The sequence below is a fragment of the Microcebus murinus genome, chromosome 16 (genome assembly GCF_040939455.1).
Source record: "Microcebus murinus isolate Inina chromosome 16, M.murinus_Inina_mat1.0, whole genome shotgun sequence".
In the NCBI taxonomy this organism is placed as follows: Eukaryota; Metazoa; Chordata; class Mammalia; order Primates; family Cheirogaleidae; genus Microcebus; species Microcebus murinus.
This window is the reverse complement of record NC_134119.1, coordinates 1,133,821-1,161,511: the sequence shown is the minus strand read 5'-3', so window position 1 is coordinate 1,161,511 and position 27,691 is coordinate 1,133,821. Positions and strand designations below refer to the sequence as shown.

General features: G+C 63.4%; 1 protein-coding gene across 1 annotated transcript in view; it reads left to right on the top strand.

The window, feature by feature from the left end:
* The first annotated feature begins 3,979 nt into the window (after positions 1-3,979).
* NTSR1 (neurotensin receptor 1) overlaps positions 3,980-27,691 on the top strand; it is a 33,047-nt gene continuing 9,335 nt past the window's right edge. The window contains exon 1 of the mRNA XM_012772918.2: positions 3,980-4,669. Coding sequence (XP_012628372.1) covers positions 3,980-4,669 — 690 coding nt within the window. The remainder of the gene's footprint in view (positions 4,670-27,691) is intronic.

Below are 27,691 nucleotides of genomic sequence, written 5' to 3'. Positions count from 1 at the left end.
GCAGGAGAAGTGAGGACGACAGAGGCTTATCTGCCAACAGCCCGGGACGCCTGGAGCACAGCCAGGTGGGGGGGCCACGAAGACGCTCTGCTCCCCCCCCCCCGCCACTGACACTTTGCTTACACATGTACATGTGTTGCTCTATTTTTAAAAAATCCTCCTTGGAACATGTACGTCCTGGAACATGTGCAGTTTCCACGGTGTGGGAGGGAAGGTCTCCAGCGAAACTCTGCCAATTATGCCGATCCCATATCCTCCCCGGTGCTAAACACATTCATTAATACGGTCCTCCCTCCAGCCTGCGGCCTCGCCGGAAACCAGCCACTGCTACTCATGATACTGGACGTTTGTGGTTTTAAGCCACTGAGTTTTGGGGTATCTTGTTATGCAGCAATAGATAACTGATGCAGGTGTCATTGTGAACTTACTTTTTATTTATTTATTTTTTTTGGAGACAGAGTCTCACTCTGTTGCCCGGGCTAGAGTGCCGTGGCATCAACCTAGCTCACAGCAACCTCAAACTCCTGGGCTCAAGCAATCCTCCTGCCTCAGCCTCCCGAGTAGCTGGGACTACAGGCATGCGCCACCATGCCCGGCTAATTTTTTTCTCTATATTTTTAATTGGCCAATTAATTTCTTTCTATTTTTAGTAGAGACGGGGTCTCACTCTTGTTCAGGCTGATCTTGAACTCCTGACCTTGAGTGATCCTCCTGCCTCAGCCTCCCAGAGTGCTAGGATTGCAGGCGTGAGCCACCGTGCGCCCAGCCTCTTTTTAAAATTTACTCATAGTAAGAAGGCTTCTTGCTCGCAAGAGTCTTCCAAGAGTGTCTAGAGGCCCCGGGAGAGGGGACTTGCCTGGAGAGATGACGGCACTCCAGAGCTTGGGAGCCTGCTGGGAAAAGACGGTGGGCTTTGCACGTTCCCACCGCCCGACCCATCCTGTCCGTCATCATACCTGCTCTGCTCGCCCAGCAGAAATCCACAGACACCTGCTACGCAGCAGGCAGCACTGGAGGGACGTGGGACAAGTTAGCAGACAAACAGGGGACCGCCCTCGGGAGTGTCCAACCAGGCGACTGCTGGGACTTGGTTTCCACTCCAGGCACAGGCAGCGCCCTGCGGGGTAGTGAGGACGCCGCCTTGCCCGCATCACATGGGAACTGCAGACACCAGACCCAGCCCCACCTCCGGGCACCAGCCCCCAGTCCCGCTGCATCCCAGAAGCACCACACCGTCGACAGCTCCCGGTCTCCAACAGACGCATCTGGGGTGCCGGGGTCGAGGCGGCAGGCCTCCGAGGCTCCCCAGCTCACAGGCAGATGCCCCTGCCCCAGAGCCCCACTCCCCAGGCTGTGCTGGCCTCCACGTGTCCGGGCGGAGCCGGGCCGGCCCAGGGCATGGCTGGGTCACCCACGGGCACGAGACCAGGCTCTGCCCTCCCTGAGCTCCTCGCCAGCGTTGGCTTTGGAGAGCCGCAGCTGTTCAGGAAGCTGCTCTCCCGGCTGAGGAAACAAGAGGAGAAAGAGGCAAACAACAGGGGCCCGAGAGGCTCTGGCCACTGGGCCGCCGGGCTCCCGAGTGTTCGGAAGTGCCGTCAGCCCACGTGCTCACCAGGCAGCCCTCCACGGGCCCGCCGTCCACTTTGTGTAGAACAAGGCCTTCCAAGTGACATTTTCCTAGGTGGTTTTAGGCAAATGCCTTGTCATAATATTTGTGCTAAGTCCCCTTTTATGATTTTTTAAGCTCCTCGGCTAGCTCGAAAAGAAATCTTTGAAAATAAGGCCAGCTTAGCCAAAAGGTCAGGGGTTTGCAAACCAAACAGAGGGCTCAAGGGCCAGGGGAGCGCGTTTCTGCTGGTGGCCACCTGTGCAGCCGTGGCCGGCTGTCGAAGGGGTGAATGCCAGGGGACAACAGGTGGCCCAGCCCACGGTCGGTCGGGCCCTGGTGTCCCCGGGGCGGCAGCAGTGAGCTTGTTCCCGTGGTCTCCGGCACCAGGGCTCTCCGGCACGGTGGGACACTCGGGGCCCAGCACGAACCCCTGTCAGTAACCGGAGGACTGTGTCTTCCAAGGGCAACCTGGCCCACTCGAGCCCTCTTCCGTGGGACAGGACACTTCGCCTCACGCCCCACCAGGCTGGGACACAACCCACCAACACGGCCCCCCCAGACCCATCCCGACAGCCCGCCAGGAGCCTCCACCCACCCCGTTCCCGTTCCCGCCATACAGATGCTACGTCGAGGCACAGGGAAGCCGAAACACTCACCCGAACGTTAGGCAGAGGCCAGGATTCAAACCCCGTCTGCCAGCCCCTGAGCCTGCCATGCTGGCTTCCGGCAAAGGGAATATTTTTGTTTCCTCTAAAGGCTAAATATTTAAGCACTTGTTTTTATGAGCTGAGACTCCCTGATGTGAATTTTGGGCTTCAGCGGAATAGCTCTCCCCGTGCCCAAGCAGCTCGAGAACAGAATCTACCGGGACCTGGGGCACAATAGCTCCTCAGCCCCACTTCTCCCTGCCAGGCCCAGCCCCTGCCTCAACACCCCACTGCCCCCCACCTGCTCAGGTTTCCTCTGCAGGTGCAGCAGGTGCAGCCAGCCAGGCCCTGACCCGGCCCTCCAGGCGATGCAGAGCTGTTGCTGGCAGGCGGGGTGCAGGGGAGGGCCGGCTGGGGACAGCGGGGGCCCCTGGGCAGCCCAGAGATGGCAGCAAGCTTGTGCCCAGCCACCTCTGCCTGTGCCCCTCCAGGCGCCGGGCAGGTGAGGGGAAGGCCCAGGACTTCGCCCTGGCAGGCTGTCAAGGCAGGCCGGGGTGCCCTGGGGAGGCCCCTGGAGGGGTGAGTGTGTGGAGGGCTGCAGAGGATCCCGCCCGCCTCGCATCCTCCCAGCCCTGCTGGGCCCTCGGGGCGGCCCGGACAACCAACTCTAGCAGAGCAAGGGGCGCAGAGGTGCCCCTCACTCCCCACAGCACAAGACCACCCTGGAGCCAGGCACAGGGGCTGCAGGGGCAGGGGTGGTGTTTCTGCTTCCCCTCGCTCACCCCTCCCAGACTTAGTGGTGCTACCCCACCTCCACCCCAGCCCCGGGCGGTCTACGCTCTGGAGCGCTGGCACCCATGGGCACCCAGGAGGGAGGGTCTGCCAGCCAGCTGTGCGGAGAGGCCCAGCCCTGCCAGCGGGGAGCCGCATCCCTGCCCACCCACCCCATTACACCCTGGCCCGCTGAGCAAGCTGGATGGGGAGGAGACGAAGCTCCCCTTCCAGGGCAGGAGAAGTTCGGCAGACCGGGGAGGAGGGGCCCTTGCCGCCCGCCCTGGGGAGAGCGGCAGGAAATACCTAATGCCCAACCACGGCCCCTGCCAGGAAGCCTGGTGCCCGGGCGCCCACCCCAGCCGCACTGCCCCTGGGAGGACGAGGGGCCCGCCGGCCTGCCGGGCGGGGCGGGGACGGCAGCCTGCGCGCCTCCCTCTCCCTCCACCGCCCCCAGGCTGGGCGCGCCGCTTGCTTGGAGGAGGAGGAGGAGGCTCCAGAGCTGGGAGGGCGGGGGCGGGCGGGAGGCGTGCGGAGCGGAGCGGTGCGGGAGAGCGCGAGGGAGCAGGGCTGAGCGAGGGAGGGGAGCGCGCCGGCCGCGGTGCGTGCGCTCAGCTCCGTCCGCGCCAGGACCGCGCTGCCGCCCTGGCCAGGGCCCCCGGGTGTTTGGAGATCAGAGCCTGCCGCAAGAGGGGACTCGAGGAAGCGCCGGGTCTGGAGCCGGGAGCCCAGAGGAGCGCGGAGCCCAGAGCTCGTGGCGAGCGCAACCCGAGCGCCCCAGGGGCAGCGCGATCCGTGTCCGGCGCCACCCGGCTAGACGGCGCCCCGCTCGCCCTCCTGCGTGCAACCTTTCCTCGGGCCCCTCCTCCTCCATCCCCGCCTGCGACGCGCCGCTCTCGCCAGGACTTCCAGCCGCGGAAGCGCGGGACGGAGCTGCGGGCCGGCACCCACCATGCGCCTCAACGGCTCCGCGCCCGGCACCCCGCGGCCGCCGCGCTTGGGGCTGGAGGCGGCGCTGCTGGCCCCCGGCTTCGGCGACGGTTCGGGCAACGCCTCTGAGAACGCCCTCGCCGCGCCCAGCGGCGACCTGGACGTGAACACCGACATCTACTCCAAGGTGCTGGTGACGGCGGTGTACCTGGCGCTCTTCGTGGCGGGCACGGTGGGCAACTCAGTGACGGCGTTCACGCTGGCGCGCAAGAAGTCGCTGCAGCACCTGCAGAGCACAGTGCACTACCACCTGGGCAGCCTGGCGCTGTCCGACCTGCTCATCCTGCTGCTGGCCATGCCCGTGGAGCTGTACAACTTCATCTGGGTGCACCACCCCTGGGCCTTCGGCGACGCCGTCTGCCGCGGCTACTACTTCCTGCGCGACGCCTGCACCTACGCCACGGCGCTCAACGTGGCCAGCCTGAGCATGGAGCGCTACCTGGCCATCTGCCACCCCTTCAAGGCCAAGACCCTCATGTCCCGCAGCCGCACCAAGAAGTTCATCGGCGCCATCTGGCTGGCCTCGGGCCTGCTGGCCGTGCCCATGCTGTTCACCATGGGCCAGCAGAACCGCAGCGCCGACGGCCAGCACCCCGGCGGCCTGGTGTGCACGCCCACCGTCCGCACTGCCACCGTCAAGGCCGTCATACAGGTGAGCAGCCTCCCGGGGGTGGGGGTAGGGCTGAGGGGAGGCAGGGGCCACTGGGCGCCAGGCTGGGACGCTGGAGGGGGCGCCGGTGGCCATCCGCCCGGGGAAGCCTCAGCTCTCCCCTTTCCCACACCCCAAAGTTAGGTTCCAGTGGGGCGGAACCCTGTGGTCCAGGAGTGGAGAGCTGGGAAAGTCTCCCCTGGGGAGGCCGGGCAGGGAGGGGCCCAGTGGGGGGGCAGACACCCTTCCTCCTACCCCTCCAGCACGCCAGGCTCAGCCCCCATCTGGCCCTTCTGTTGAGGGGGGCTGGAGACCCTGCCAGCGACCTCCCTAGGGTCCGTGGATGGACCTCCGGTGTCTCCAAATTCCTAAGCAGCTAACGGAAACTTGCACGGGCTGGCACCAGCCTCTTTCAAGGGAGGGGGCCCTTTCATCTGCTTCTCGGCAGGCTTCCTGCCCCCAAGAGGGTACAACCCTCTCCTCTGCAGAGATGCCCCAAAGCGGCCCCTCAGTGCCGCCGGGCTGCCCTGCCTCGGCACAAGCCTGAGTGTCAGAGCTGAAGCTGATGCCATCTTGGGCTGGTTCCCAGTTAGCCTCAGTTTCCCCAACTGCAAAATGTGGTGGTCATGGCACTGCCCCAAGAGGGAGAGCACTGGGGCACCCTGGTGGGAGGGCTGGCGTGGGCCCCGGCACGTGGACACACTCACAGGTGACGGCTGTTGCTGGTGGTCGTGGCAGTGTTTCTGCTGGGAACACACACGGGAGGGTGTCCACAGGGGAAGTCGGGCGGACACGACACTGAATAGCATCTGGGCTCTAGGACCTGGGCAGCCTCGGGGGTCGGGGCTCCCTCCCTCCCAGGGCGGGCTGAGGAGGGCAGGGGGTAGGAGGGTCTGGGCAGGGTCTCTCTGCCGAGCCAGAGGGGCTGGGGCAGCCCCCGCCTCAGCCCCCTCCCGCAGAACTTCCTCGGCTGCCTCGGATGCCAGTGTGTGGCCGCATGCCCGCCGGGGAGATGGCAGTGCCAGGGAGGGTGCCGCCTGCCTGTCACACCCCCCCCAGGCCCTGGCTGACCCTCCCCTGACCACCACTGAGGTGGGCTGTGGCAGCAGAGCCAGACCCCTGTCCCCCGCCGTGTGCACAACCTGTGGCCACAGGTGTCCCCGCGTGGGGAGGTCCCCGCCTGAGCAGCTGCCAGCAGGGGTGAGTCAGCGAGGTCAGCTCCCCAGCGAGGTCCCTGCAGACGCGGCCGGGCCACGAGTGGGAACAGAGGGGGAAATTTCCTTCCACCTCCTGCGAGGCTCCTTCTCTTGCCTCCTGTCTGTGATGGGCTTTCCCTGGGGGGCCTCTGGTCGAGGGGCCTGGGGGCAGCAGCCCGCGCCAGATCGCCATGTGGGGGTCCATGTGCTCAGTGCCCACCTGGAGATGCTGCACGCAGCCCCCGCCCCTCCGCCCCCCAGGCCTGGGCAGGAGCATGTGGTCTGTCGCAGTCATTGCAAACAAACGCTGCAGCACAGGGAGAGAGGACAGCCCGGCCCTGCCCTCCGAAATGTCCCCGTCCTGTGGACCCTCCGCTGGGCCCTTGGAACTGGACACCCACACGACATCACCCGGCCCCAGAGTGCCGTGTGCCTGGTCCAGCTGCTCAGGTGCCGACCCCCTCAGACACCTGTGGAGCGGCGGCCCTGGGCAGGTGGCACCTGCCGAACGCGCTCTGGCTTCCTTAGTGCCCCTGGACATCGTCGTCACCATCTGTCTTTAGGGGGCTTGGGAGCGACTGACTGGTGACAAGGCCACTCTCCCATCCCCAGCCAGTGGCTGTGCCCAGGCTGCACGGGCCCTGCACGCTGGCTGTTCCGTGCTCGTGACGGGGGCGTCCCTTACAGGAGAGGCTGGGCCTGCCCCGCCCCCGCCCCACCAGCTGCCAAACCCATGGAGGGTCTGGTCCAGGGTGGGGGGTTGTACGGTCCCCGTGGGGGCTGTTGGACTGTCTGGCAGATCCAGGCAAACGTCTGCTGTTTCCAAACCGTGGCTCGAGCAGAGCTGGACATTGGCCCCTGTGTCCCCTTCCTTGACCATGTTGAGAAGGTAGAGGGGTTGGCCAAGCAAAACGGCCCGTCTACCCAAAACAGGTTGGCCTTTCCAGAAAGCCCACGTGTCCCCACCGGCCTGCCACCCTCCTCAGCAGTGAGACTCTGCCCCGGGCACTTGCAAACAGAATCGGGTCTAGAAACGAAGGGGGTTGCTGGTAAGATTGGTGCTAACTTTGCGCATCTCCAGGCTGGCAGCTGGCACGTGTGCCCGGGGCCAGCAGGGTGACTGAGGGGAGGAGCCAGGCTCAGGGACCTTCAGGGTGCCCCCGGGCTCCCCCAGGACTGTCCTGTCCCTGCTCTGACACACACACCTGCCCCTGTCCATATGGACTGACCCTGAAACTTGCGTGGCCCCTGAAATCCAGGCCCGGCCTCCCGCTTTGACCGCAGGGTGAGCGTGATGAGTCCTGTGTTCACTACCCCGGGAGCGTGTGCACGCACACGAGTGTGCATCCAGGGCACTGACACGGACAGAGACCCAGGGCGCTCGGGTGTCCGGCTCAGATCTGGCTTAGGTGGCTGTGTCCTTCGGAACGGCTTCCAGAGGCCCCTGCCCCCACGGCACACAGCAGAGCAAGCCCTGCCGCACCGCCAGGCACAAGCGAGTCCATCAGATCTGCCGTCCGCGGCCACCGAGGGCCCTTTCATCATGGCTCATTAGTGCCGACCTGGGGCTCAGCCCGCGGCCTTGTCCCTGTTGCTCGGAAAAGCTCGTCTGTGTTTAGCACAAACAGACCAGCTCCTCGCTAGGATCAAACCCGGACTCCGGGGCCCGGCCTCCCTCCGAGGGCAGGGGAGCACCCAGGAGCCCCCTCCAGGAGGGAGAGGCAGCGGGGCCTGCGTCCGTCCACAGGGAAGAAAGTTGGTTCCCGCTCGGTCAGGCCTGGCCTGTGCCCGGGGCCGCTCTGCGGGCCCCACCCTCGTTCTCTGGAAACACGCACGGGCCAAGGAGTGTGGCGTCCCCCGCCCGCTCCCTGCGGTCCAGGAAGGAGCACGTGGGGACCCTCGCGTGGAGCAAGGTGCTGGGACCCGCACACCTGGTGCTGTCCTCCCCGTCTGCAGTTCGGAACTTTCCTCTTCATGGGGAAGCTGCAGGAGGAGCCGGTGTGGGTCCCCGAGGGCAGAGACTGCTGCAAGGGGGCGGGCAGCCGGCCCCCAGGACGGCGCCCACGCATGGCCACGGCTCTCGCGTCTGCAACTGGGGGTGGAGTGCAGCTGGCGGGAGGGAAGGGGCCGCACACGTCCTCGCCTGAACATCCACGCATTTGGGAGGGGATCCTGCATTTTCCTGCCTTTCTTCGGACCGCGACGCAGGGGCAGGCGAGGGCGAGTCTTGGTGCAGGATGGCTCAGCCGCTCAGCGCAGGAGCAAGAGCGCAAGCCCCATTTAATGGCTCTTTAGCAGCCAAGTCAAGGGCCGGGTCGTGGGGTTCACAGGGCCCCCGGTGAAGATCAAGCGAAGCTGAGTCTGGCGCAGCCCCAGACGCGGCTGCCGGCTCGGAGGGGCGCGGCAAACGCGCCGTCGGGCTGCAGTGCGCAAGGCTTCCCTGCCAGGAAGGCTCAGGGCGAACCACCAGCCGTCCCACGAACGAACAGCAGGGCCTGCGGGTGACAGAGACTCAGGGACGTGCCGACCAGCCGTGGTGACCCGTCCTCATGCCAAGAAACGTGATGACGTCCCCAGACCGCAAGACCTGACGTGGGGCAGCCGCATCGACGTAGCGTCTGAGGCTTGCGGAAGCCGGGCCAGGGGAGGGGACGCGGGGGCTGCGGCTGAGACCAGCTCGGCCTGGAGTCGATGCTGTGTGTTGATGACGCTCTTTGTGCACGTTTGAAGACTTTGCAATTGAGAGTTTTCTAAAGGCTAAGATGCCGCACGCAGGCAGGACGGGGCTAGCTCGTGAAATCTGCCTTCGGGCTGCGGCTCGGAGGCCATGGGAGGAGGGAGGGCCTGGCCTGTGCGGGGCCGGGCGAGAGACTGCAGGGCGAGGACTCACGGAAGGACCCTTGGCCAGACAGGGATGGAGCCTGGAGATGCCCCCGGGCAGGGGCGTCCAGTCCGACCCTCTGCTGCTCCCCAGGGTGCGGGTCAGGCTCCCAGGGGAGACGGGCGGGTGAGGGGCACGAGGGGCCCGGAGCTGGTCGCGGCCGGCTCAGACCTGGCCTGGAGTCCTGGAGGGAGATGTCCCCTGGCCCCTGCGTTCCTGGCTCTGCGTGGGGACCAGACGTCAGCTCTCCCAGCCGGCCGGCCCGCGCTCAGACTGACGGCCGTCTGAGGAGGTGTTCTCTCCAGGGATGCGGTGTGTCCTGGGCCCGTCTGCGGGGCTGAGGGGCCGGGCGGGGGAGCAGCTGCCCTGTGCCGTCGGACACCCCGTGAGCAGGTCACCCCAGGCCAGACCTCGTGACCTCGAGCTCAGCGCCTGGCGGCGTCCTCGGCAGGTTGCTCTGGGCCGCAGCGTGCGCCGCAGGCGGAGTGAGGTCCCCGCTGGGCGGAGTGCGCAGGGCCGGCGTCAGGCCTGGGCGTGAGTGCCGGAAGGCAGAGCCGCCTGGCTTTCCTCAACCACAGAAATACCGGCCCCTCTGGTCATCCAGTAGCTTGTGTGTTTTTTTTCAAACTTTCCTTTTTTAAAACATGGTGGTGAAGTACACGCAACATACAATGCACCGTCTTGACTGTTTGCTCCGGCGAGTTCCGTGCTGTGAGCACTTCCGAGCTGCTGCGCCTCCGCCACCACCATCCAGAACGTTCTCGTCTCCCCAAAACAAAGCTCCGTCCCCGTTACACGCCCCGCCCAGCCCTGCGACCTCTCTTCTACTTTCTCTCCGGTGACTCGGTGACTCATGCCCTCGGAATCCCACGTCACAGGCTGAGACAAGCCAGACCCCAGGGCGACGGTGGCCCAGCCTGTCACCCGTCACTCGCTGTTCCGTCAGTCACTCGCTGTTCTGGGAGGGCCGAGCGAGCGCGGGGCAGGAAGCAGCGGGGGAGGGTCGGGCGGCGGGGGGGGGGGGGCACCACAGGGTGACGGACACTCTGCGTCGGGCTGTGGCTGTGGGGGGCCACACAGCCAGGCACCCGTCAGACCCCCAGACTGCTGTCGAGGGCTGTCTGCGCCCGTGGTTCCGCCTCAGCGAGTCTGCAGACGACAAGGCGCTGGGGAGCCCGAAGTCCCATCCTGACGCTGCGCGGGGCGGCCAGGTCCCCTCGCCCATAAGCCTTGGCGCCCCTCGAGGTCCTCCTGCCCTGGGCAGCCGCGGGGGCGCAGAGGCCCGAAGGGACCAGAGGCACCTGGGGAGCGGCCGCCCCCACTGGCACAGAGGGATGTGGGGCCCTGGGTCTCGGCTCCCGGCGGGGACGTGTTCCTGGGGTCTCGCTGTGGGGTCTGCCTGCCCCAGAGCCCCGCCGCTGCCCAGCGTCCCCGGCCCCACTCTGCCACCGCCAGAGAGGGTGCGCTGCCCTCCTTCGAGGCCCGGCTTCACGCTGGCTACGGGACCCTGGGCGAGCAGTGCCACCTCTGTGCCTCAGTTTCCCTGCCAGCCGACTGGACATGAGGGCTCCTCTGTGGTTTAGTGAGTCAATGCAGTAAAGCACTTGGGACCACACCTGGGGCCCGTTAGGGGCTCAGGTCCCAGCCCGCGGTTTGCGCTGCTAACAGCTGTGATTGCAGAGAGACGGGCCGTCCGCCGTGCTGCTCAGGGCGCAGGAGCTGCTCGGCTCCCAGGAGAGTCCTCCCCACGTGAGTGCGTCATCCTCGCTCTCGCACACGGCAGGGTCCTGCAGGGAGCCCCAGCCTCGTGCCCGCGCCGATTAGGTCTGGGAGCCACGGGCCCTGGTCGGCGTCTGCCCGCCTCCTCTGAGAAACACTTGCAGCCTGGAGGCCGCGCCTGAGCCCGGCCTCTCCAGCGCCCGTGTTGGGGGCTTCTCCTCTGGGTGTGTGGGGCGACATCCTTTCCTTCCTCCCCACCGGCCTGCTTCCTTCCTCCACTCCTCGTTCGCTCACCGAGCACTTGCTGCGAGCCAGGCACGGTGGGGACATCGGTGAGCGGAACTGGCCAAAGTCTCTGCCCCACCCTGGAGCCCACCGCCCTCCAGGGAAGACAGGAAGGAACTAAGCGAAATAAACAGGACGGTGCGTGAGCAGGAGACAGGGACGAGTGCAGTGGGGAGGGTGGGTGCAGGCTGGGAAGGTCCCTGGGAGACCGCAGGGCACCTGGGCAGGTGTCAGGAGGACGCCAGGCAGGTGCCGGGCGTGAAGGAGGGGGTGAGCGCGGCGCCGCGCGGGTGGAGACGTAGACCAGGCTGCACCTTCTGGTCTAGAGAACCCGAGCAGCGGCGTGGCGTCCCTGGTGCCGCGAGGGACTGTTCCGCCTGCCTTGTTGGCACCTGGGGCCGGGCGATCGTGAGGAAGCTGCTGCCACACCCCAGGCGAGTGACCAAGGTGGCCTAGACCGGGTGGGGGCGGGGAAGGCAGCAAAAAAAAGTGGTTGGACGTTCTCAACGGAAAAAAGCCAAACTCTGCAAAATAATTTTAAAGAGATTTATTCTGAGCCAAATTTGAGGGCCATGACCCGGAGCCACTGCCAAGAGGCCTTGGGCAAGTGGACTGGCTGTGGCTGGGTTACAGTTGGGTTTCTATACATTTCAGAGAGACAGGGGTTACAGGTAAAAAGCCATCAATCAATACGTGGGAGGCATACATTGGTTTGGCCCAAAAAGGTGGGACATCTTGAAAGGGGGGGTGCTTACAAGTTATAGGTGGGTTTAAAGATTTTTTGGCTTGTAATTGGTTAAAGACATGAAGCTTTGTCTAAAGGCTTGGAATGTCTTAACATAAGGGGCTGTTCTCAGAGATGAGACACCAGACATGGATTGACATGGTGTGTCTTGCATACCCTTAGGCCTGTTAATGGGTTACCAAGGAAGTCCCCAAGAAGGGAGGGGGGCATAAGGCATGTCTGACCTTCCTCCTCCTGGCAGACAATTTAATTTTAGGGTATTCCTTGGGCCACGAGGGGGTCCATTCAGTCAGCTGGTGGTGGGGTGAGCCTTAAAATTTTACTTTCACAGGCACTTACTATAGATACACATTTTTCTTTGTTTTAGTTTTATCTTTCAATTTACAAGCAGTAACAGTCACCACTGTTTTGCTTGTTTGCATCTGTGAGCTTTGACTGATGCGCAATTGTGTAAGCCCCATGGGAGGGACACGGCCCAGTCCCCACCCCCGGCGCTGCTCTGCCACCCCGCCACCCCCGCCCCAGCCCCCGGCCACCGCCAATCGCCGATCGGTTCTCCTTCACCGCAGCCCCTCCCTCCGGTGTCACACGCGTGGCCGTCCGGGATGCAGTCCCCGGATCAGACCCCTCCAGGACACACGCGGCAATCGAGGCTCATTCACGCGCCTGCGCCCGCAGCTGGGGGCTCTTGTTGGGAGGAGGAGTCCGTGGTGTGGAGCCCCCACGTCTCGATTCTGCGTTCGCCCCTTAGGGACAGTGGGGGTGTTCCGGGTTTGGGCGATTATGAGGAGAGCAGCTACAAATGCTCACACGCGGGATTCCGTGTGAATGCGCGTTGCCACGTCTCGGGAGTAAGCACTCGGGAGTCGGGTGGCCGGGCCGCACGGAAGGCCCTGTTTCCCTTGGAGCGTCCACTCGGAATGTCCCCGGCAGTGAATTTGTCACTCTGCGTCCTGGCTAGCACTGGTGTCGGCACGCTCTGGTTTTGGTTTGTTTTCATTTACCCGCTGGAATTGGCTTGCAGTGGTATCTTGCGGTTTCAATTTGCATTTCCCCAGTGACTCACAATATTAAGCCTCTTTTCCTGTGCTTATTTGACATCTGTATCTCCTCTTTGGCAAAGTGTCTGTTCCAGTTGCTCATTTTTAAAACTGGGTGGTTGTTTCCTTATGGTTGAGTCTTGAGCGTCTCCAAGTGTGTTCTGCGTACAGGTCCTTAGTCCTGTGTGTGATTTGCAGATTTTTTGTCCCCATCTGTGGCTCATATTTTTGTACTCCTAACATCGAATGTCACAGAGCAAAAGATCGCTATTTCGATGAAGTCTGACACATCAGAAATATTTATTCGTTGTGCTTTTGTGTCTAAGAGCTCCATGCCTAATCCAAAGCCACAAAGATCTTCCTCTGTGTTATCTTCTAGAAATGTGATTGTTTTAATTGATGGTTGTGAGCCATTTCCAGCTAGCTTTTCTGCAAGGCGTGAGATATACGTGCATATTTCGTTTTGCACATGGTTAATCCAAATGTTCCGGCGCCTCTTATGGAAAGATGATCTCTTCTCCATTGAAGGTTCTTTGTGCCTCAGTTGAGTCGAGTCAGCCGACCCTGTCTGTGGGGTCTATATCCCGGCTCCCAACTGTCCCCGTGACCAACGTCTGGGTCTGCAGTCCACGGCGTCGCGATTACTGCGATTACCACAGTGCCACAGTAAGACTTGCAGGCAGCATGAGTCTTGCAGCTGTGCCCATCCCTTCCAACTTGTCCTGGCTACTCTAGCTCCTCTACTTTCTGCATGGATTTTGGAACTGGCTTGTCAGTATCTACAAAATCCCTGCTGGGATTTTGATTGGGATTGTGTTAACCGTCAGGGGAGACTTGGCTTCTTGACATCAGCCTTCCAATCCATGAACGCAGGACATCTGTCCATTTGTTTAGGATTTCTCCGATTTATTTTATCGGTGATAGTTCTCAGCAGGCAGATCCTACTCGTATTTTACTAGATTTATACCGAAGTGCTCATGTCTTGGATGCTGTTCCACATGGAACTTTTTTTTTGGAAATTTTCTGTTTCTCATGTTTTTATGGCTAGCATATACAAATATAATTAGTTTTTGTATATCGATCTTGTATCTTGCAACGGTGATAAACACACTTGTTAATTGTGGAAGGCTTTTGTGGGTTCCTTGGGATTTCCAGTAGTCAGTCGTGTCGTCTGTGGACACAAAGCTCGTCCTTTCCGCCTCCCTCGTTTGTTTCCTGTCCTTGCTCCGTTGCTCCGGCTGCGGCTTGGCCACAGTGATGACCAGGACAGGCGTCAGTCCTTGCCTTGCTTTGGACCTTAGGGAGAAAGTCTTGAGTCTTTATAACCGAGTATGAAGTTTTTAGTTAGAGTTTTTAGTAGAAGCTCTTTATCAAGTTGGGAAGGTTCCTTCTATTCCTAGTTTCCTAAGAGTTTTTCTTTTTTAATCATGAATGGATGTTGCATTTTGTGCAATGACTTTTCTGTGTCTATTAGTATGATCATGCGGTTTTTCTTCATTACTCAGTTAATATGGTGAATGACAGTGATTTTTTTTCTTATTGTGGTAAAATGTACTTCACATGACATTTACCACTTTGACCATTTTAAGTGTACAGTTCAGTGGCATTAAGCACATGCACACTGTTGTGTGACCATCTCTGCTCCAATCGCCAGCTGCCTCCAAGAAGCTCCCAACATCTTGGTCTGTGGGCTCAGCTGGCCAGCCCCAGCCCCAGGAAAGCACCCCCAGGCCTCTGAGGGCCCCCCTTCTGAGGACCCCCGACCTGCGGGCCCCTCTCTAGGGGCTGCCGTGCAGGTTGAAGCCACTTCCCAGCCACAGTCTGACCTCTGCCTCCTGCTAGGGCAGCTAGCTATGCCCAGACCTCGGCCCCCATGTCTCCATCCAGAAAATGCCCCCCAGGGAGGGACATGGGTGACTACGAGCCCGCCTGTGAGTGTCCCCGCAGGGCAGGGCCACAGTCTGAGGCTGTGGTCTGAACACAATTGCCGGACACGTGCGTGCAGCTTTATAGCTGTTCACGGCAGGAGAGCTAGTCCAGGACCCCAGGAACAGTCGTCTGTAGGCTTTAAACACCGGCTACTTTCAACAAAATCTGAGGCGGCTTATGATAAAATATGTTAGCTCAAAGGAATTATTAAAACAATGTTGCAAAAGAGTACATAACAAAGAAACACAGTTATCCTAGAAACGTGAAGCCCAAGGCTTTGAGTAAATCTCAGCCTGAGGCTTATGAAAAAGAGCAACCTTGTTTGGACTTAAACATTTTTGGCCCTTGTCTGTTAAAAGGTAGGTTTATTGTAAATTTCAGTAATTCTCCTTTGACATATTTAAAGGTTAAGAGCATTCTTCAGAGAGTTTTGTGCTCTTAAGACTCAAAAACAGTTCCTCTGTTTAAAATAAAACCACACTCCCGGCCTCTCCGAGTTCAGAGAGTGCTGGAGCTGTTTGGGCAAGAGTCCTGCTTGGGAGTCGCCCAGTTCCAACCGCTCACAGCTGCGGGGCGCCGCTGTCCAGGATCGTTCCCCGGTTGTCTGGCAGGACCGCACACCCCCAGCTCCCGGGTGTCGGCCCGGAGCGCGGGTCTGGGTTGTGTCAGGGGGGCCGAGCATCGGCCGTCCAGCGGGCGGCTCCCCCGGCCGGTTTGCAACCCCGTAGCCTCGGCCGCGCGCCCGGCAGGAAGTGCACAGTAGGAAGCGGCTGTCCGGGCTGCGATTCATTGCCTGGAGATGAGGGAGAAGCCGTCGCACCTGGGCCTGACCGATCCTCCAGGGGCTGCCCCCAGGATGGCCAGACCGGGGCTCACCCCGGCCCAGATCCTGAAAGGACGGAAGCTGCAGGCGTGGGCAGGGGTCTTCCGGGCCCAAGGGCCCTCCCAGACGGCCTGAGGCTCCCCTCTCTGGCCTGTCCTCCGGGTGGGGAGCCCCAGCACTGCCCTTCGCTGTCCCGCTGCCCTGCCGGGCTGGGGGAGGCAGAACCAAGCTGGGGAGACTCAGTGGGGTATCTCTGGATGTGGCTCCAGGTGCCCACACTGGCTCGCTGGGTGCTCTCCAGGTGGTCCTCCCGTGACGGCAGGTTGGCCATGAGCAAGATCTGCAGCCTGCACATGGGAGGGGCGTGGGCAGGGCCCGCCTGAAAGGTGCTGCGGTGCCCACAGGCCTGGCGCGGGGTCGGGGCCTGGAGTCTTCCCGGCTCTAAGGCCCATGTGGCAGAGGGGCACTGTCCTCTTTGGGGACCTGAGCCACCACCTGGGGCTGGACCCCACTTTGGGAGGAGGGGCAGATGGGGCACCTGGGCCCTAGCCCCGGGGCTCAGGGAACACAGTCCTGATTGGATCCCCCCAGGACAGTGGGCGGGGAGCTCTGTGCCCTCAGGGGCCGGGAAGGTCCGGGACAAGGGCCAGGCAGCGCTCGGACACTAGGGCAGTGATGGGGCCGGGAAGCGAGCCCCGAGCCGGAGGACACGTCTCTGGAGCAGGAGGGGTCTCCGAGGCCCCCACCCCGTCACACTAGTGCAGACGAGCAGCCGGTAATTGCAGGGCACTTAGACAAGGTTAACACCCGCTAAACTTCCTGCAGTTATTTCCCCTGACAGCTTGTTTAAAAGGAGCCTGTCTAATGTATTAAAAATACCTACATTTGTGTCGGATCAGCCAGGCGACGCTCAGAACGCTCCCAGTTAAAGCCCCGGGGCGGATATCCACCTCTCAGAAGCTCTAACCCCAGACACCTTTTGTGCTTCTGCCTGTCGTGGGGCCACAGAAACCTCTGAGGGTCTCGCGGGCGCTCGAGTCACTGGTCTCGGGGCCTGTCCCCGTGAAGTGCCACCGCGGGCGTTCATAAGTGCAGCCTCTCCTCTCACCGCTCCTGAGGCCGGGGTCTGCAGCCAGGTGTCCCGGGGACTCTGGGGAGGGTCCTTACTTGTCCCTCACAGCCCCTGGTGGCTCCAGGACCCCTGGCTTGAGGCTGCAACACTCCAGCCTCTGTCTCCACGCGGCTTCTCCTGTGTCTTCTAAGCACTTTTGCCGTTAGGTTTAGGCCCACCCTGTCCAGCGTGGTCTCATCTCAAAACCCTTCGTGACACCTGCAGACACTTTTCCCTAACGGGGTCACAGCCCCAGGTCCTGTGGACCCATTTCTTGGGGCCGGCAGTCACCCCCCACTGCACCACGAGGGCAGAGACAAAGTGGCCAGGCCAGCTCTCCCGGCCACGAGAGCTCACGGCCGGTGCTGCCCGCCTGGCTCCCGGCTCCCCCGGCGTGGGTCGGGGCTCCCTGGTCCCCGGTGGAGAGGGGTGGGCCCCGTCAATAAATGCAAGGAAGGAAGAAGAGGGGCCGGGCGTGACCTCACAGCCCCCAGGTGCAGCCCCTAACTCAATTGCCTGGAACGGCCCCCAGGCCCAGACAAGACAAGACCCAGCACTGGGCATCTTGTGGCCTTCCCTCGGGGGACGAGGGCGCAGGGAGGCCCAGCGGGCGTCGCCTTCCATGCCTAGCCTCGGCACGTCCCGTGGTGACTCTACGAAGCAGAAGCAATGTCCCCACCTTCCCACTGAGGCACAGGGATGCCGACGGCTTCCTCCAGCCTCCAGCCCGGCTGGGCAGCGTCCGTCTGCCCCTCAGCCCAGGTCCTCTCCACCTCCCTGTCCCACCCGTGTCCAGAGACACACTGCGTTGTCAGCCTGGTGTCCCCACGGCTGCGGCTGGGTCCATCACTGCTCACTCTTCTTGCTCCCACGACTGGAGCCCCCCAGCCAGCGTGTGACACTGTCCGTCCTGGTGGCTGCAGAGGCCTCACGAGCTTGGCGGGCTGGGGTACGTGTTCATCCCCCGCCGCCGGGTTGGGGTGGGGAACCGGGCAAACTGTCAGCATTGGCTCCTCGCCTGGGTGCCCCAGAGGAAGCCCCTGGCTGGGGGGCCCCACCTGGCAGTTGTGCCTGGCGGTAGCCGGGGCCGCCCCTCCTGCTGCTCCACCCGCAACTGCGCCTCTCGGCAATGAAAGGAGGTAAGGTGAGTCCGGCAGAGCAGCAGCAGCGAGCGTCCCAGCTGGGCAGCTCCCGGTCCCCCACCAACCCCAGCACGTGCCCTGGGTCCCCCTGCGTCCTGCACTTCCATCCACAGCAGCCCTGCCTGAGTCTGGGAGGAGGGCGTAGGGCAACCAGCCACCGGCTGCCAGAACCAGGTCCCGGAGGCCGGGCACGGACGGCCTGAAGGTGGTTGCTAGCTGGGTGACGCCCTCCCGCCTCAGTTTCCCCGTCGGCACTGTTGTGAGTATCGGACGAGGTGGCCTCTGCAGAGTAATGACAGCCCCACCTGGCGCGACACGGCTGCCGTGTCGCTGTCTCTGGACGCAGGTCCACGTAGGAGATTTCCAGGCTTCTCTCTCAGCAGCTGAGCGGTTGAAGCAGGACGTCTCTGGGGCTGCCCCGCCCTGCTGTGGTTCGAGTGGGACGTCCCTGACGCCCGGCAGCTGGGCCTCTGCGCTGAAGTCACACACGCGTCTGCGCCCAGTAGGCTGGGGACGGCCGTGGCAGGGCAGGAACGGGTCCGTGGGTCCCCTGGGCTGGCAGTCACACGGCCGTCACAGAAATCAGATGTCCCTCCGCATCCCCGGCACTGCCACGGCATCCGCTCCAGACCCCTCCTTTGACACCCCTGGCATGTGGCTGCCGTCTGCCCTCCTGTCCTGTCCGCGCCTGGGGAACCGGGCACGGCTCATTGCTGGGGGCGTCCCAGGCCAGCCCACACCTACAGCCCTGGCCATGGCCATAGCCAGGGGAGCCCTTGACTCCCCAAAGCCATTTAGGTTTGAGAAAAGTGAGTCCAAACCTAACAGGAGGCCCCTTCGGCCTCGTCTCCACCCCCACCCAGGCCAGGCGGGGCCATTCTCTGGCTGACATCTCCCCAGCGCTTTTGGGGTCAGGGTGAGCACAGCGGGTGGCCCCGGCCGAGGACGTTGCTGACACCGGGTGAGAGGGGTCTCTGGCAGTTGGCAGCCTTCAAGCCTTGGAACGTTCTTCCAACGTGGGAAGCCACCACACGGCGGGACTTCCACGTCATGCACAGAGGCGTGGCCACCCAGCCCAGTGGTATCCAAGCAGCCAGCGCCCTGAATATTCATGCCGGCATTGGACTTGCAAATTCCCAGTGATCTGAATGTCACTTGCCGCCTGAGGGTGTCTTTGGGGAGAAGACGTGTCAGGCAGAGTGCATCTCGGTCACCCCCAGCAGAGAAGTGTCTCCTCCCACAGGCCCTGCCCTGGGGGCTCCCCTAAGTCTGGGGAGGCTGAGATGGCCCCGAATCAGGGCAGAGGGGCCTGGATCCCGCCCGAAGCAGTCAGCTGACACCACGAGCTGTTCTCCTTTATGGGCACTGATGGGCATTTCTGGGGACAGTTGGGAGCATTTGCTGGCAGGTCCCCGGCTGGGAATCCCACAGTCCCTTCCAGCTTTCCCTCTCAGAAAGAGAAGTTCCAGAGAGTCGGCTGTGACTGACTGGACTCACTCCAGGCTGCGTCCCCCGCGAGGCTGGGGGCCGTGGGGGTCGCTTCTAGCGGGAGGAGGGAGGGAGAGACAGAGACAAAGACGGAGGCAGAGACAGGGACAGGAGGGAGGGACGGAGGGAGAAGCAGGGAGGGACACCAGCCCTGGGGGATGGGCAGCACCAGTGAGAACAAAGGGGCCTCACCCGAGGGTGGTGTGTGCGCCAGGGGAGCCAGGCCCTCCGGCTCTGAGCAGCCACCAGCTCCCCTGCCTGGCACCCAGGGGACCCTGGCCTGCGGGGTCCTCAGCTGAGGGGCAGGGGACGTGGAAATCGGCTGGCCCCAGCCGCCCCATTCACAGCTACGCACATGGCCATGATCACCATCACGGGCTGGCAGAGGAGGTGGGGCCACGGCTCCTCGACGGGCCTAGTGGGGACGGAGCAATCAACGTCCCATTGCGGCCTCCGCCTGCGCAAGGTACAAAAGCCCTAGCGCTGCCGCCTGGACACACTCCAAGTCCCGCAAATGAACAATTATCTCTTTGAGACAAACACGCCATGAGGGACTGAGTCCTCCGTGTGGGGAGGGTGCAGGTGGAGGCCCGGCGGGCGGAGCTGCGGGGCGCTGGCAGGGGCTCGGGGCGCTGGCAGGGGTGCGGGGTGCTGGCAGGGGTGCGGGGCGCTGGCAGGGGTTCGGGGTGCTGGCAGGGGTTCGGGGTGCTGGCAGGGGTGTGGGGCGCTGGCAGGGGTGTGGTGCCCTCCCTGCCGCAGCAAGGGTCCAGAGGAACCCTGAGGCCGCAGGGTGAGGGCAGGGCTCTGGCCAGCAGTCACTGGTGCAGGTTTCTCTGGGGGGGTCTGGTCTGAGTCCCAGATTTAGGGTCTGTACCAACTACCCTCGTCCTTACAAGAAGGACTGCTCGGAGCCTGGCGGTCGCCTTCTGGACGTGCTGACTGCCGTCCGTCGGGGAGACCAGCCTGGAGATTACGAAAGCCAGGTGTGAGCCAGGTGGGAAGTGTGTCCCGAAACTCCTCCCTTCCTCGCAGGGCCCGGGTCAGCTCACCTGGAACCAGGGCTGCCGTGGGCGCAGGTGCTGTGGTCGGGCTGCTCTGCGGGGCCCCGTTCTGACTTCACCTGCACAGAGCAGACGGGAGGACACCCCGGGCTCCTCGTCAGCCCTCAGGGCTGTGCGCCATTGGAGCAGGGTGTCCCCAGAGAGGACATGGAACCAGTGATAAGTCAGAAACGCACACATCTGCCGCGTAACAAAACAGCCCCGAACTTACTGACTTAAAACTGTAATTATTTATTTGCTCATGATCCTTTGGATGGCAAATTGGGCAGCTCAGCTGGCATCGTCAGGGTCACTCTTGTGACTTCGGTCATCTGGTGGCTTCACGGGGCCTGGCCCCTCCCTCCCGGAGACCAAGCAGGGCTTCCTCCCACGCAGGCAGCCCCATCCCGAGCGTGAGGCTGGCAGGGTTGGTGCCTCCAGCCAAGGGGCAGGCGACTGACTCCACCTCTGTTTCGGGGAGCGGCCGGGGCCCCCCGAGAAGGGAGGGCAGCCTGGCACGGGAGAAACTGCCTGGCTTTCTCTGGGACCGCCTGGCCCTGGCCGAGGGGCTGGCAGGGAAACAGGACAGTCGTGTTGATGGGCAGGTCTGGCGTGACCAGCTGCCCCGCAGGCCAGGCTGTGTAGGGAGACACCCCGCCTGAGATGACACCCAGGGCCGAGGTGCTGATGACAACACAGCCTCCGGTGACCGTGAGGACACGGCATTGCCGTGCCGGGGCGAGCCGAGTGCCGCTTACCGGCACGTGGGGACCACGGAGCATCTGGTCCAGGGACTCAGCCTGAACCACGCATGGGTCTCACAGGGAAATGGCCATGCCAATCGGATCTGTCCTGGGCCACGGGGGCCCCTGACAGCTATGAGCCATGAGCACGCCCTGTCCCCAGGCCCCGGCTCTGCTGTGGACACCCCCCCCTTAGCCTCCGTGGTCCGGGAGACCTGGTCTCACCTGGCCCAACCGTTGGCGAGGGTGGTGACAGACTGGCCAGAAGCAGCAGTGGCCTCGTGGCACCGACCGATCCCGGCCTCCTGCCCGCACGTCCCAGCCACAAGCTCTGCCCACGCCACCGGAGCACAACAGCTCGTCCGCGGTGTGCGGGGCCGAGGGTGCCCTGCATGTCCACGGTGCGTGGCGCCGACCTGCAGGGCAGCAGAGGCATCGAGGGCCCGTCCTCAGGTGTCCAGGCTCGGCCAAGGGAGGCCCGGGGACACCTGTGCTGTTGTCTTCAGATGCCACTTCTCGGACACCTGGCCCCTGCCCGACAAGCATGCTCGGCCGGTGACTGACAGCTCCAGCGGGAATTCGGCCGCCGGTGCCTCCAGGAAGGCGGGGGTGCGGGACAGGAGGGTCTCCGTAGGACCTTTCCACAGGGACAGACTCAAATCGTCAGATGAAAGGTGGGAGGAGGACCCCGTGAGAACCTCAGCAGTGAAGACGTGTGCAGGGAAGATCATTCAACCCCAGGGATCACCCCCCGCGAGTGCAGCTCCAGGACCGCCACCCCCAGTGGCTGTGGGGGGAGCCACGTGAGGCTGGCCGGGCTCAGGCCGAAGGGGCAGATGAAACATGAGAGCAACCTGCCTGTGCTTCGGCCAAGTGCCCCCCACTCGTGGGGCTGTTTTAAACCATGCTGTGGACCATCCAGGGAAAAAGGGAGAAAGAAAGGCTTCCTTAGCCTGGGAGACGGCTTCCCCGGGAGTGGCCAGGGGTCTCCGTGAGCCAAGTGTACCACCCTCCGGGGCCCACGGCCTGCCCTGGAATCGGGAGTCGCTGCCCCCAGCAGGGGGTGGGGGGCGAGGACACTGTCACCCTTGCCGACAGGCCCCCCGCTCCTCCCTTCCTGCTCCGTAGCAGGGGGAGCAGGTGCAGTCTGTGTGCACACGCCTTGCCCGGGGTTGCTCAGGCTGGTGACAGTGTCTCCCGGGCAGATGGTGCTGTGATCTGCGTGCCCAAGTGTGTCCCGTGGTCGTGAGCACAGGCTTCCAGGACAGGGGACGGCAAACTGCGGCCGTGGCCAAATCCAGCCCTCGTCTTTATAAATAAAGCTTTATTGGCGCGCAGCCTGCCTGCTCACCACGCCAGCGGAGTTTTGGCCACAGCGGCCAAGCTGAGCAGCAGGGACAGAGTCCGCCTGGCGGGAAAAGCAGCATCACTCGCTCTCTGGCCCTTTATAGAAAACACCTGCCAGCCCTGTCCCAGGACGTGTGTCCGGAGGGAGGACGCTGGGGTGAGTGTCCATGGGGCTCCCTCTGCCGGGGTTGAGGGCCACGGCCGCACCTCTGCTCACGGTCAGGCTTCTTGGCTTTGTGTGAGCCCCGTGGGCCTCTCGCGGGGCCGGGTGTTGGGCACGGGGGCAGCTGGCGCCAGGGCCCTCCGGGGACCCAGCCCCACAGCAAGGCTCCGGGGGAGGCCCAGAGAGGGACCCGCCCTGCGGAGAGCTGCCTTCTCTGCCCACCCTCACCCCACGCCTACACCCCCCAGCTCCCACTTCACCCCTACTCAAGTGCACCCAGTGCAGACGGCGTCCTGGCCCTCCCTGGCCCCTCCCGGCTCTGCCCGCCTGCGGAGCAGCCCAGATGCAGATGTGGCTGCAGCTGCTTCCCGCCTCGCCTCCCCCCACGGGTCCCGGCCCTGGTGACCTGCTTGCACGTGCCCTGCGCTGTCTCCCAGCCACGGCCTTCAGCACTGGAGTTTCTGCTCCCCCATCCAGTGAGCACCTGTCCCCAGGCTGGGCCTGGTGCTCCCCGGGTCCTGTCACAGCCTTCCCCTCACGGCCTGTCCCTCTGCCCCCACCCCCCGCTGACCCCATCTCGGGAGGGCACCTGGCACGTGGGGGGTGCCCAACAGCTGCTTGCGAGGGTCGGGCACAGGGGGCCTGGGGCACGGGCTGCACTTGGAGGGCCCTGGAGGGTGCAGAGTGGGCTGAGTGGACCCAGGGATGGGGACAGACAAGGCCTATGCAGCCAGAGTTCTGGAACATTCCACGACCAGATGGGGAACTACTGCTCAGGTCTGCAGTCGGGGTCTGTCTCCCAGCCGTGAGCGTAGTGGCTGCCAGAAAGCCCCGAAATTGCCTCCGCTGCCAGGGAGCTCCGGCAGGAGGAGGGTCGGGCTGATGAGCCGCTAGCGGCACCGAGGGGAAATCACTGGTGGTAGCCGAGAGCCACACATCTTTGCTCCAGAGAGAATGTCAATGCCTCCTGAGGGGGCCCCGCGCCTCGGCCTCGCCTGGTTGGGTGGGCAGTCCCTGCGCAGCCACCCTCCTGCCCACGGGGCGGTGGGGGCCAGGGACTCGACAGGCTCATGCTGGCCCTGAGGGCAGCTCCGGCCTTGGGCGGCCTCTGGCCGGGGCCAGGCTCAGGGGCTCAGCCGAGATCTCAGGACAGGCAGGCCCATCACAGGGAGCAAGCAGGTCCCACGTGAGGGGGACACAGCCGGGTCACCTGGCAAAACCGAAATCCCGGCCTGCCTCGATCTTCACCCCCCCCCACCCCCCGGCGTCTAAAGACAGAGAAAACGGGGGGCTCTCGCCACCCACGGCAGGGCCTCTCCCGCTGAGCCGTCACGAAGCAGAGGGGCCAAGCGGCTCTCGGTCCCACAAGGGCCCCGCGTGGCTGGGTGGTCCTCAAGGAGGGCTTGCTCTTCCTCACGGCCATCGCGGAGGCCCACGGTCCCGGGCTGGCAGGAGGCCTCCCTGGTTGTCACGTGTCACAGGCCCCTTCCCAGCCAGGGCAGCCAGTGCGGCAGGAGGTGCCAGCCCAGAGCGGCTGAGTCAGAGCGAGCCCCTCCCACGCCGGGGACTCTGGGGACATGAGTCCTCCCCCGGCCTTCTGCCCCCATGCCGGCCACCCCCGAAGCCTCTCCCATGGGGGGGCACGCAGCTCTGTGTTGCCGTAATCAGATTCACGTGAAGAGTGCAGAGCGTAATGCTGTTGAGCGGCACCGAGACGCTGAGTGGAACCAGATGTCCACGGCGAAGCACGGTGACCCGCTCTGCCAGGGAGGGCAATTAGACACTGGCAGGGACAGGATGTTTGCCGAACTGCCCACACAATTACGCGGCAAGGAAACACACTGGAAATTGCGGGGCTGCCAGCGAGAACCGGAGAACAGGTGGGGGGCGCCCTGCACACCGTTCCCGGCGCCATGGCGGGCGCAGCCAGTGCTTTCCTAAATGCACATTGTGAGCACAAAGCCAAGTGTTGCTGGGGGCAGGGGCTCCCCAACAGCACCGCCTGGCCCCAGCCTGCAGCCTCGCCTCCCTGGTCACAGCGGAGGGCTTGGCACAGCCCGGAAACCCACCACAGCGTCCTCTCGGCCAGGGTTTCTCCAGCTGGGGGCAGGAGCTTGTGTGGACGGCTTGGCTTCCATCAAGGCGCAGGCTGAGGTTCCAAAGCGGTCTGTGCTAAGTGAGTTGGCCCCACTTCTAATCCTTCAGAGTCAAATTAGTGCCCTACGTCTTAGAAAAATGCAAACAAAAGGCTTAGCAAACCTGATTAAATTGGCTCATGTCTCAGTTGGGTGAGCAGCAGCCGGCACTCAAACCGGGAGCCGCTGGGCAGGACCGTTTTCTGCAAGGAAAAGCTCAAGCCCAGGGCAGCCCCCCGTGGGCTGTTCTCCATGTCCAAGACGTGAAAGGGAAGCGGCCACCAAGCCTCCTCCTGCTCAGATTCACTGGGGCACAGGAGGGGCCGAGACCCAGGCCAGGACCCACCTGCTTGCTGTCTGTGCCACCCACCCTCGCCGAGGGTTTTAAAGCCTCGTTTGTTGCCACTTAGCCGACACCCACTGATTTGAACATTCCGGTGGGCGTTCAGGCCACGAGTATTTGAAAGCACGGCAAACGGACACTTAGCCACAGCCCCTGAGGGCCAGCTGCCACCTGCATAGGCTGCAGGTCACTTGTGAAAGGTGCCCAAACGACCCAAAGCACTGGCCGCCCCACATGCTGGCCTCAGAGCGGTTAACGGGGAGCCCACCCACAGTCTCAGGGGATCGGGGCCAAGCCCAGGCCCTGCCCCCGCCCTGCTGTGCGCAGCAAGGGGAGCACCCGTCCTGGGGGCTGCTCGCCAGAGCAGGTGGGGGAAGGCGGGCATGTCGGGAAGTCCATTTTCCTAATCCGATTGGGGACCTCTGGGCTGACCTCGTGGTCTCCCAGCAGCCGGGCTGGTGCCAGTCCTGCAGCACAGCCGGGCCCAGACAGGATGTGGCTTCTGGGGGCTTCTGCTCTGCCAAGTTCTCGCCCAGAGAGCGGCCTCTACAGCTCCAGCACTCAGGAGGCAGGGAGGGCTGCTGGCTACACAGCCCAGGAGAGGGCAGCACCTCCCGCCAAGGTTACATGTGGCTCACCTCTAACCCACCTCAGAGGAGGGTCCGGACTCGGGCTGGAGTGTTCCTGGAAGGGCCCCTGACCCCAGCTGGATTGGGAGTCCCCATACCAGCCACCTACCCAGCCCACACCCCTGCCAGTCAGGGAACCCCCTCCAGTGGCGACCGGCGCTGTCCGTGGTGCTGAACTCCCTGCGGCTCAAGCATTCTCTTAACTCCAACACCACAGAAATTCCAAACCAGAATTTTCCCTGCAGGGACCAGGTGGAGGAGAAGGGACTAAAGAAAGGCACGAGATGGAGCGTGGACAGAGGCTGCAGGGGAGGCTCAGTCCCCAGAGCTCACCGGGACTGTGGGCTTTGGACAACATGCTCGCAAAGCTTGGCGGTGACCCACAGAAAGCGTCCCCTCTGCGAAGCAGGGTGAGTCACTGCCAAGCTCCGCCAGCGAGGACCAGGGCCCCTGGGCTTGTGGTCCGTGCCCAGCAGCTGCTGGTCCACACTTCTGTCCTCCATGTGTAAGGCCCAAGGCGTGGGCTGTGGGTGAGACCCAGGGACTCGTGGCTCGGTCCGGGTTTCTCCCGTAACGTGAGGATAATGGCAGTTTCTTGTCACAGACTGGATGTGGGCGTCACTGAGGTGTGGGCAAGGTGCTGAGCTCCCGTGAGGGACCCGGAGCGGTTGCTAAGGGCGCCATGTCAGCGAGAAAGCGTCAGTGAGAGTGATTCGAAATGTTGATTTTTATATAGGGCCCAAATCTGCATAGTAGAGCTGTCTGGTGGTGACGTGACTGCTTTGTGGCAGCCAAGGACTTGCTGGACACTGCATTGTCCCTCTCGTCCCCTCCCTGTCGTGGTTTCGCAGTCACCAGGATGACTCTGTGGCCCCTGCGGACTCCAGTGCCCCGTCCTCCCCCTGCTGCTCCACACGACGGCCCAGAAACGCGGGCGGTTCTGAGAACAGGTGCAGGGGCCGGAGCTCACTGCTGACCACAGAGGGACATGCCACTCGAGTTGTGTCCCGTGTCCAGGCTCTCGTCCACGGTGGGTCGTGCGTCCCAGCTGGGCAGAGTCCCACAGCTCTGGTTTCCAGATCCCGGCAGCGTCTAGAGCCGTGGGGAGGACGTGCAAGCTGCTCTTAGGTGCCGGGGGAGGAGGGGTGCCCAGGTGCAGAGACGGGACTGAGGGACAGCACAGTTTGCCCACAGTTCTTCCCAGGTCCAGGACAGGGAGGTGGCCTTGGTGGTACCCGTCACAGGACACATCCACAGAGAGGCAAACCAAAAGCATCTGCTCATTTCAATTTTATTTTTGTGCAGGTAGCTCCTTTGTGGGGCTCTAACCCCCAGGGGCCTGGCGGGGATGACCTCTAGCCGCCCCCGCCCGAGTGGGTCTGCGGCTCCTCCCTAGCACCGTGTCGGGTGGCCGTTGGAGCATCTCCACAGCCGCGTGGAGCAGGTGTGACTCGCCGACCTGCCTGAGTGGGGGCACCTGAGTTGTCCCAGAAGTTTTGCTATTTCAGACAAGGCCACGCTGGGACCTTGCCTCGTGGCGTTTCCGGAGTTAATGACATCATGCCGGACGGGGTCAAGAGAGCCCCGGAGTGTGCTCCGGTGTCCAGCTGGGTCTAGGCCTTCTCTGCCTGGAGTCAGCCAGGAGGTCAGAGGGGTCGCCCTGGCCTGGGCCCGGGGGGCGGCTCCTCTGCTGTTGGGGCGGCAGTCCCTGCCGACCAGGCCGGCCCAGCAGTTGCACGTGGGGAGGGTTAGGGCAGGAGGCCCCTTCCCTGCCTCCCCCTCAGTAGCTGTCTCACGAGGCCCCTGGGCTTGCAAACATCCCGAGCAGTGTTTTGTACCTTCCCACGCACCGCGGGCGGCTTGCTGAGCCTCGAAGCGTGTGTGGGTCCACGGCTCTGCCTTTCTCTGAACACAATGGGATTAATTAGAGAGAAAAAGGCCCCGCACAAACAAGCCGTATTCCTCAGAGGAAGCCTGAACAGGGCTGAGAGCACCCTGCCGGGGTGGAGGGGCCCAGGCCACTGTCTGCAGCTGTGTCAGGGTGACCCCCCCAGCCAGGTGCACCCCAGCTGTGTGCAGGCTGCGCCCCACTGCGGCTGCCCCTGAACACACCTCTGTTCACTTTTGTGTCTCCCAACACTCCACTCCACCTCCGCCGCCCACGCGAAGTTTCAAATGCCCGAGGGCAGAGGCCAGGCCACCTGAGCGCCCCCTCGGGCCACCCCGCCAGCCGTGGCCCTGGAGTGGCCTCTCCCAGCTTCCAGGC